Source organism: Caloenas nicobarica, chromosome 8 (genome assembly GCF_036013445.1).
Source record: "Caloenas nicobarica isolate bCalNic1 chromosome 8, bCalNic1.hap1, whole genome shotgun sequence".
Taxonomy (NCBI): Eukaryota; Metazoa; Chordata; class Aves; order Columbiformes; family Columbidae; genus Caloenas; species Caloenas nicobarica.
This window is the reverse complement of record NC_088252.1, coordinates 5,194,520-5,204,931: the sequence shown is the minus strand read 5'-3', so window position 1 is coordinate 5,204,931 and position 10,412 is coordinate 5,194,520. Positions and strand designations below refer to the sequence as shown.

General features: G+C 44.2%; 2 protein-coding genes across 4 annotated transcripts in view; both read left to right on the top strand.

Moving 5' to 3' along the window:
- The first annotated feature begins 2,931 nt into the window (after nucleotides 1-2,931).
- On the top strand, nucleotides 2,932-6,249 carry POLR2D (RNA polymerase II subunit D). Its single transcript, XM_065640338.1, has 4 exons — nucleotides 2,932-3,024; nucleotides 4,248-4,428; nucleotides 4,889-4,984; nucleotides 5,714-6,249. The coding sequence occupies exons 1-4, from the start codon at nucleotides 2,952-2,954 to the stop codon at nucleotides 5,790-5,792; spliced, it is 429 nt and encodes a 142-aa protein (XP_065496410.1). The 5' UTR covers nucleotides 2,932-2,951; the 3' UTR covers nucleotides 5,793-6,249.
- Nucleotides 6,250-6,998: 749 nt separating this feature from the next.
- Nucleotides 6,999-10,412, top strand: part of WDR33 (WD repeat domain 33) — a 69,897-nt gene continuing 66,483 nt past the window's right edge. For all 3 annotated transcript variants that reach the window (XM_065639960.1, XM_065639958.1, XM_065639959.1), the window contains exon 1: nucleotides 6,999-7,118. The gene's annotated coding sequence lies outside the window, so the exon portion shown is untranslated. The remainder of the gene's footprint in view (nucleotides 7,119-10,412) is intronic.

Below are 10,412 nucleotides of genomic sequence, written 5' to 3'. Positions count from 1 at the left end.
GAACTCTATCCTCTAATGAAGTATTGTAGAGAATAAATCATAATGGATAAAGATTATTTGTACTGTCCTCTTTATGTGGTTTCTCACATCCTTCACAGGGAATGAAATCTTTCTCATCTAGAAACATGAACATACTACATGTATGAATAGCAAACCTCTAGATTACATTAAACATCCAGAACAAAGGAGGGTGCCAGAACAGGATGCCAGCTGTCTGGAAGCACAGAAATAGTCAAGACAGGCTTGCTAGAAGAAGGAGAGGAAAAATGGTAGGAAAATTAAAAACAAAGATGAAATATGTTTCATTAGTAATGCTATGGCAAAGTATCTTTTTATCCTGAAATAATGTTTGCTTGACAATAACTCCCCATTAGTCGTCATGATGGTGAAATATATAAAGCACACACATGCAGAATTGTGTGTTGTACTGAAAAATCCTCAGTTTGTCAATCTGGTTTAAACTATGAATTTTTTTTAATTAACTAATGAAAATAGGAAACACCCATCTTTCATGATTTTTACTAAATCTTTTAATATTTGCTTTGGGACAGGATCAGTTGATTTGTACAATAGTTCTGCTGTACACATGCTAGGAATGTTGATGACAATGAAAAGAGATTAAGGTTTCGATATCCTAATCGTATCACTTTTAATCCATCAAAAATTTAGAATTTTTTTTTTTTTTTTAAACACAGAAAGACTGCTAGAAAGCTTAAAAACTGCTCAGAAGAGAAATTTCTTCTGCTGGCAGATTAGAAGGAAAGCATATTACAAGGTATGGTTATACTAATAATAGAACATCCTTGTTTTTAGTTCTTCTTACATTTTATTACACAGAGGTATTTAGATAAGCCTTTTTAAAGATCTGTGGTGATGCATTAGTTGTTCCTGGGTCTGTTTTTCAATTGTGACAATGTAGAAATTACCACAGTAGGTCTGTCCAACAACCTAATCATGAGTCTCCAGCAAGGGTCAATACTTTTTGCCCTGGAATGTGGAATACTAGAGGCTCTGTCCACAATAAATTGGATTCAGCCAGGTCTTTTTTTTTTAATCAGTAACTATGCCTAAAACTTCCTATAGTCATTCACTTTAATCTACCTCATCTTCCTTTTTCAAGCACATCTTCCACTTGAACTGATACATGCTGAAACCGTCGTTATTAGTGAGGAAGAAGCCAGTGCAGTTTAAAAATAAAGAAAAAGCCAGGTACTCTGCTAGTGTTTGTTTTGTTGCAATGGCTCAACAATATTTACTGTGGTTTTTTAAGTGCATTTTAAAAATTCTTAAGAAAAAAAAAAAAGGGGGGTGAGGAGTTGCAGCGGGGAAGCAGGTTCCATTCAGGAATGTTCTTATTTGTCTCTGATTCTTGAGGCCTTAACCAAACACATCAGTGATAATGAACATTTATCTTTCATGAGAGCCTGTTTGGCTGTGTCTATAAACTCTTGCAAGTACCTGGCTTTCTCTTAATTGTTTTAGTCTTTGTATACTTTAGTAGAACAGATCCTTGGGGAAAAACAAAAGTGAAATTAATAACTTAAACCTCTGCAAGCGACCTACTGCTCCGAGAATCACAACGTTCTGAATAGATGGGTTATTTGAGAAGCCATCAGGATTCCAAGTGATTTTAAATGCTTCTCTCACCAATCTGGCATGGATTTCCTTGTTTTCTTGTAAACCTAATTGAAATTGTTTAATTTGCCAGATGTTCCCCAAGATATTTTCATTCCGGCTTCCTGAATGTCTTTCCACATGTATCACTTAGCAAATTAGTTTTCAGCTTCTCTGCTGTGCTCACTTATCCAGATGACAAAAGTTATCTGTTAAATGTTATATAACATTTTAAAATATTTAATAAATTATGTGGTATATAACATTTGTTAGATAAAAAACATTATCTGTTAAATGTAGCCTGGATCTATGATTTCACCCCCCTCATATTCTCAGTTTATTCTTAATTTGTTCCTTTTTCCAGCATGCAGGGAGCAATTCACATCAGCACGGATGCAAGTTCACGAGAACAGGGGTGGTTCCATCACAAATCCTCCAACAGTCTATTTTTGCCTTTCCTTAAGGGCGCAGGATGACACAGGAAGGTCTGATGATTACTTTAAGAGTCTTAGGCCGGTTGGGCACTTACATGTGAGCTCTCCAGCGAAAACACTACTCCAGAAGTTATTCTACTGGTGGCGTTCCCATGACATAGTGTCGGGAGAGCTGTCATCATTTTCAGCCTGCCTGTGCCTTCCAGGGGTCTGTTGATTACTTCTGGGTAGTCTGAAGGACTAACCCCCCTTTCGAAATGTGTTATTGATACCAGCAATGCTCCCTCCTCACGACCCAAGGTGCATTAATGGCAGTTCTGGTGCAGTTACAGTCCTCTCTGGCTGAAGGATGTTCTGGTAAAAAGGAACAGGCTGGAGCTCCTCACTCCACCCCTGGTGTGAAACCAGAGCCATGAAGCTGCGTCCGCGGCCTGGGTGCCCCCCAGGTGCTGCTGCTGGACTCTGATGAGGGGAACCAGCGCAGGTCGGAGCCCTTATTCCCTCAGCGACTGACCAGGAGCCTCCCCTGGGTTTGCTCGGGGAGAGGCCGAGCTGGTTTCCCTCAGCGGTGCCTCCAGGCCTTGCTCTCTGCAGCTCTGCAAGACTTTGGGCCCACAACGTCTCGGTCCTTCGCAGTTCGCCGGCCCGTCTGCACAGAAGTTAAAACCAGCACCTCTTGTTATACCCTCTGCCACACCAACAACCCCTCCGCGCCCCCAGGCAGCGATCGCTCCGTCCCCCCTCCCAGCCCCTCCGCTCCCCCACAGCGATCGCGCCGCAGCGATCGCTCCGCGCTGCCGGCGGCGGCGCCCCCTGGCGGGCGGCGGGGGCCGAGGAGGAGCTGAGGACGGCGCTTCCGGTCGGCGCTTCCGGCCGGCGGCGCTTCCGGCGCGGGCTGCGGCGATGGCGGCGGGCGGCAGCGACCCGCGGGCGGCGGACGTGGAGGAGGACGCGTCGCAGCTCGTCTTCCCCAAAGGTGCGAGCCCGGGCCGGGGCGGCGAGGGCCGCGTGGGCGCCGGGCCGGGCGGTGGGTGAAGGCTGGCGGCGGCCTGTGGGAGCGGAGCCGCCCCGCCAGTCACGGGTACGCAGAGCCCCAGGGGTTAAACGTCAGGGATAACGAATCATACGTGTGTTTGGAAAACCCGTGATGGCTAAAATATGGCTGTTCTTATGTGGAGCACTACGCGTGTGGGAATAAAAATTAATATTTTTCCTGTCAGGGTATGGCGAAAAGATTCTTGTTATTTAATATAATAATTATTTTTTCATTGATGTGTCTTGACGTTGGAGTAGCGCTGCATGTCAGGAAACCAGCTGTCCGGAGCCTCGGGTGTAACCAGGGACACTCGCAGTCTGTGTATTTTTTTTTTAAGAAAACTACTGGGTATAAATTCCAGAGCTGTATTTACACCTCGAAGCTGCCCTGGGTGAGGAGGGGAAAAAAAGGGCATTGTTCTGCTTTTTTGAGTTTGGAACAAAAGCATAGTCATGAAAGACTGGTTTTCTTTGGCTGTTTGTACACTAAAATCTATACCCTACCCGTGTTCAGCTCCAGGTTACTTTACCTTTCCATGCAAATAAAGGTTGCCGGTCCCTTCCGAGCACTGCCCTGTAGCTGACTGCTCATATACAAACACAAACAGGGAGAGCTGGCTAAAAAGGGGGGAAAAATCTGTTAAGACTGGTTAAAACTTATTTTGTGCTAATAACAATAAAGCTGGTCAATTAATCTCTCAAGCTAATGAAGCCTTCTTTAAAATATTCAGCGGTATGTACTTTAAGAACTCCTCAGAATCTTCCAAAGACCGTAGATGTCACTTCCGAATTTTTTTGAATATTACAGTTCTAAATATTTTCTTTCTGAAACAAGTCATACATTACTTAAGTTCTGCCACAAATGGGTGAAGAAAGCACATTGCAAAAATGTGACAAACCAGAAGGTTAGGTCTGCACAAGTAAAATGTGTGGTCAAAAAGACAAACGCATTGGATTGTCACTCAAAATTGTGTAATTTTTATCCGCATTTTCAGTATGAAGTGCTGCCCAATCATTGGTGAAAGGGCTTGTACAGTTACAGTGAAACATGTTTTTCATTTCATTATTGTCCAAAGCTAAATTTACCTAGTAAACTTCTGTACGTCGACTTTTTCATCTATGCTTTACATTTTTTTATGCTGATGTTCTTTCATTCAAATGTAGAGTTTGAAACTGCAGAAACTCTTCTGAATTCAGAAGTACATATGCTTCTTGAGCACCGTAAGCAACAGAACGAGAGTGCAGAAGATGAGCAGGAGCTCTCAGAAGTCTTCATGAAAACCTTGAACTACACGGCGCGCTTCAGCCGCTTCAAAAACCGTGAAACCATCGCCAGTGTCCGTAGGTGAGTGGGAATGTCGGGCTATGAGACTACACTGGAGAGTTCGGTGTGTAAATTGATGTGGCTTTACAGAAGTACCGTTTCGTGGAGTTTCCTGATTTGTGCTGTAGTTCTGGATCTTGTCTTTCTGAAGAGGCAAGAAATTTGATCATAATTGTTTGTGGAGGGTTGTACTTTGTCTAAGTCAAGCCTTCTGAACTGCTTTGTTTTCAGTATTTAAATGACAGTTGATGGCAGTAAATGGGAGGATTTTCGAGACTTTGTAGAGTAGTGCTGGCGAAGATGACTTAACAGATGTAACTTTTTCTCCTCAATGCAGTTCTATGAGTCTTTCCTCCTGAAAAAACATTGATTTCAGTGCCAAAAGCAGAGCGAAAACCGGACACCTATTTGGTTTGGTTTATGCCCTTCTATATTTCTAGCTTACTTTGTAATTTCACCAAGTTCTTGTTTTTCCTCACAGTTTGCTGCTCCAGAAAAAGCTCCATAAATTTGAACTGGCATGTTTGGCTAACTTGTGTCCCGAGACAGCTGAGGAAGCGAAAGCTTTGGTTCCGAGGTGAGCGTTTATATATTGTAGAAAGATTGCTTTATACTTTCCAGTGATCTAAAGCCAGCTGCGGGCAGGTGCCCTTTCTTCACTCCAGCTCTGTTGATGGAAGAACTTTTGGTCTCTGTCTTCCTTCATGTACCCATGGATCTGACAGTGAGGTGATCTTTGCAAGTGTCAACAACATTTACTGTACTAAGTGTAAACAGCTTAAATTGGGGTTCTTAGCCCACACAGCTGTGTTTCGTTGGGTTTTGGGGTTTGTGTTTTGTTGGGGTTTTTTTCTGTTGGAGCAAATGACATTGCTCCTACAAATAGTTTTATGGATAATGTACAGGGGAGCAGTAACTTCTTCACATCTCGATTTGTTGCCTCATGGATTTAGATAGAGGAGAGAGCAAAATACTCATCTGAATTTCAGTTTCTTCCTTGTATGCTGAGATTTCATAGCGAGACTGGACTGGCTTATGAGCATAAGGCTACCTGGGCTGCATGTGCCTTCCTTTTTTGATAAAACATTTTGAGATTATTCAGCAGAAAGCTGTGGGAAGGATGGAGTTCTGTCATTGAAGGAGGAGGCCCTGCACAGGGGTTGGAGCGGTGTTTGTACGGTGACGCTGCAGACAGTTCCTGGTGGTTCTGTACAGGCGGGTGACGATTTCTGGCTGTCTGAAATGAATCCAGGGGGGAGATTACTTCAAAAATCTTTAATGTACCCTCATTGTTCTTATCTTGCAGCCTGGAGGGCCGGTTTGAAGACGAGGAGTTACAGCAAATCCTTGACGACATTCAGACCAAACGCAGCTTCCAGTACTAAGGTTCACCCTCTGCCCCTTCACGTGAGCAGCAAAACCGGGGAACTCTGGCTGTGTCTCAGCCCTCTGGACCAACCCAGCTCCCGGCTGAGCGGGGGCAGTTGCGGACAGAGGGTTCCCCAGTGCGGTGTCACCCCCGGTGCGTTCAGACTGGAGCTCAGCGCAGCCCTTTCGGTTTGTTCCACGTCTGTGTTGGCAAGGCCGCCTCCTTTGTGAGGGACAAAGAACCCAAAAAGCCTTTTCCCAGTGGCTCAAGCATTTGTTTCTTCCAAATCCCTGCCCCCATGTGGGGATTTTCAATGCTGGTTTTTAGCGGAAATGTAGATGTGATTATTTTTTTTGTGAACTTCTAAAAGAGATGGAGAAACTCGTTCTTGATTCTTGGAAGGTTTAGTGATAGGCGGCATCAATTTCTGTGGTGTTTTTTCGTTTGTTTTTGTTTGATCGGGACAGTGGATTTTTACAGCTTCGATAATTTTGTATTGTTGTTTAGTATAAATTAAAATATATTTCTAATTAAGTTTGTGTGTTTTAGAAACATTGGGTGCCTATCATGATTTTATTAATGAGGACCTTTGGGATAAACAGAACGTGTGATTATTACCCCGCGTTGGAGATCTGGGGACTCTGAGTGGGCTGATAACACAATTCAGGGCAGGTCAGACAGGGGCGTTATTAACTGTGCTCATGGCGAGAGAACATTTGGGCAGCGTCTCTCTCCGCTCCCCTGTTCTCTAATAATTTTACCACCCCACTCGGAAGGAGGAAAATGTTGCGGGAAGGAGCAGTTGGGACAAAGGGCAGGGGGGCATGTTACATCAGGGCGCTGCTTGTCATGACGTGCCTTTCTAATTAACCACGGTAGCTGTAACTGAATCAGAAGAGGTATAACTAGAGCACAACGATGAAAGGCGTGTGGCGAATCTTTATTTTACGAAGCCTCGTTTCGAGCTTCCCGGGCGCCGCTCGCGGCCCCTCAGTGCGCACGCGCGCGCCGCTCGCGGCCCCTCAGTGCGCACGCGCGCGCCGCCTCGCGCCTCCAGCGCGAGGGGAAGGGTCAGGGGCGCGCGGGGCTTCCGGCGGCGCCTGCGCACTGGCCGCAGCCTTGAGCCGCGCCGCTCCCCGCGGGGCGCTTGGCTCCGCCCCCTCGCGCCGCCGAGCGCGGTGACGTAGGGCGCGTGCGTCGCCCGGTCGCTGGTGGGGGCAGGAAGATGGCGGGCGGCCGCGGCGGGGGCTCGTGAGGCGGCGGCGGCTGCCGGGGCCGGCGGGACGAGGCGAGCGGCGAGGAGACAGGGCGCGGAGTCGGGCTGCGAGGGACCGGCCGGGCGGTGAGTGTGGCTGGACTCGGGGCTGCTGGCGGGGCGGGCGCGGGGGTGAGCAGCCTGGGAAGTGCGGCCGCCTCCGCCATTTTTAGGCCGCGGCCCAGAAGCGGCGCGGCGAGGCCGGGGAGAGACGGAGGCCGGCGCGGCCCGGCAGCCCAGTGAGGCGGGTGCAGCAGTGAGGGGCGGCGGGGCGGCCCGGGAGCACGGGGCCCGGCCTGGCCCGCGGGCTGAGCCGAGCGCGGGGTGAGCGCTGAGGGCTGAGGTGGCGGCCGGGGCCGGGGCTGCGAGCGGACGGGCCGGGCCTCTTCCTGCCGGCTGCGGAGCGCGTAGCCTCGCCCGAGTCTCTCAATTCTGCTTTTAGTTTTCCTACATTATTATTATTTTTTAAAATTTTCTTTTTCTTCACTCTGCCTTGAATTCCAGTGGGGATTGGGTTGTGACTGCTTGAAGTTACACTTGGGAAGCTCTGGCCATTACGGGTAGATAAGATACAGCCATGTGGAGCGGGCACTTGCTTATTCTGGAAGGGTGGGTGGATTTAATGAGGATATAGTGGCACATTCCACTGATTGAAACTTGCCAGTCTATGATTATGACATAGGTAGCAAACCTAGATCTCCTGCTACATTCGAAAAAATACTTCAGCATTTTTCTGTTGGAGAGAATTCATTAAACTTCGTGTCTCCTTGAAGAAAAGCAGGGTGTTATTCCTCTCTTGATAACTGTTAGCTTCTTTGTTGTGAGTAGATAGCCGTATGGTTTCAAATACAGTATTTTGAAATACCGGTACTCATTTGAGCACATCTGTTTGTCTTACAAAAGTTGTTATTGCTAAGTAGTTCTGTACTCTACTAGTTTTGGATCTCATTATATCCTTAACTGTAACTTGTGAGTAGTATTTGGGAATCTCTTTTACTATGTATACATCAGTCCCTCATCCTCTGCAACAGGTGTTCGCCTGTTTATACTTTTCCTAACTCAAACTATTCTTCCTTCAAGAAAGGTTGCACTATGTACATATTTGTCAGAGTTTATAGTATGCAAACAATATAGTGTCAAAATACTTTGGAGTTCCCTCCTCCTGAATTCTTTCAGCTAAATTGATTTTCACTTCTCAACCATTTGCAGCAATATTCCACCATCACCTTTAATGTAAGAATATATAATCATAAAACATATTTCAAATTCTGCTTCTTAACATCTTGGTCAGGTGTGCTGTAGTATTTTTAATGGAAAGGTCTGAAAATGTAGGTAAGAGACTTCTCGTTTAAAGATTCTCAGCATGATAAGAAACATCTGGCTTGTCCTTAATTGCTTTGCTGTTAGCTTTTTTGAAATTCTTTGCCCAGCTGCTCTGTAGTTTAGAAGGTAAGCTTTACATGACCTTCCTGCATTTCACTGTTCCAGAAGTGGATGGAACTACCAGGTAATATTAAGAGCATCAATCTTGAGAAATAAATAGTGAAAGAGGGGGAAAAACCAAATCTCTTTGAGCTGCAGAGAATGTTAGGTGCTAGTTAACAGCGTACGTTTAATTTAATACCCTACTCTTAGAGCTGCTAAAACCTTTTAACTTAAACGTCAGTTACTATAAGCAGTTAAAGTCTTTCCCTGTTACCCTCCTTTGAACCCGTGCAGCAGTAAACATTAGACTGTTTGGACCGTTGGAACTGAACATTTATCATCGGTTTTGTGTTCCTGTTCGCAGTAGAGGTTAGCGCAGGAAGTAGTAATGTAATGATCCTAAAGTGTGCTTGAGGTCAAGGTACTAGAAATGCCTTTTGCTGCAGCAAAGAGAGGCCTTGATCTGAGAAGGGGGATGAGAAAACTCCTATTTTGTTCTCATCCTTAGCAGATGTCTTAGTCTTTTGACTCACCTGATAAAAAAAAAAAATCACGGAAAAGACTTTTGGTTGAGTAAGGGTAGGTAAAGAATACAGTTTAACTTTTTACAGAGATGGTTCCATGCAAAATATTTCACTTTTTGCATCTGGTAGGCACAGGGCTGATATCTAGGGAATTCCTATAGCTACTTCACTAAGGCTGGAAATGAAAATAATTTTAACCTTGCCCAGATGTTACTCTAGGTTATAGTTTAGAAAATTATGCATATCTTTGTGCAAGAAAGTTGTAAAAACAAATTGAGAACTTTATCTGTAGTGTGTTTGTGAATTTTTACAGAACTTATTTGTTTGCAGTATTTTCATTCCTGATATTGTATAATTTTGTTATTGAAAGGTTTATACTAAGTAAAACTACAGATATGCAGGTTAGGTTGGTATAGTTAATAAATACATTTCATTGATAAGTAAACCTCAGTTAAACTGAACATTGTTAGAGCTTAATGGGGGGGAGGGGATACGTTAGAGATCTCTCAAAAGAGTTTGAGTTAAAATACCCTTAGTTTTCTTATCTTAAAGCATCTCTGAAAGTAAGAGCAGAGAAGTTGATTTTTTGATAGCTAAGTAGTTCTTTGTTGTTTGTATTTTGTTATTATTCATTTTACTTCAATTTAGAGCATCCATGATCCAATAGTTTTAAAGTGGTGCTAAATTTACCAGCAATCTGTTCCTGCTCACTAGTATTTAAAAAAACTAGTCAGCATTTAATAGAATGAAATTTCTGGTTCAACCAGTTCTCTACATCCATGCTGGCTGTACCAGTCATTCCGTCATGGAACTTGAAATGTGATAGCAAGTTTATATTTTCCAGGGAAGAAAGTTCATTTATGTTGTGCAATATTACTTTTGATAACATGTTTAGTATAAAGATAGTGCCTGCATGGTGATGTGAAATACTGGTTAAAACTGCTCTTCAGTTTGTGGTAGTGTAGATTAAAGTATATGGTAGGAAAAGGTGAGGCCTGTGTGACAGCGTAGTGGAAGCCTGTGTTTTTGTGGAGGCTGTAATTAGAAAAGTGGCTGAGTATTCCAGCCCTTCATTTTTTACTTATTTTACAAGGTTTTGTTTCAAGCTTCTTTCCTTTGTCTGAACAGGACTTGATTTAAAGAAGAATAAAAACCGAAAGCAAACAAAAAACTAACCCAGAAAGAAAAATGAAAACTGTAGTACTTTTTAATAGCTTAAGTGCAAGTCAGAACTTTATGAGTTTAAATCTATTACCGACTTGATACTTTTCCTTGAGCTGTGTTCTCTGAATGTGGGGGGATACTAGACACCAAATTATTTTACACTTTGAAACTAAGCTAACTGGTGGTGTTCCTGTTTTGTCTCTGCTCCAAGTTATAAAATGGAAGAAGTATGATTCTGCGTAGCAAGAATGGCCACGATAAACAGATC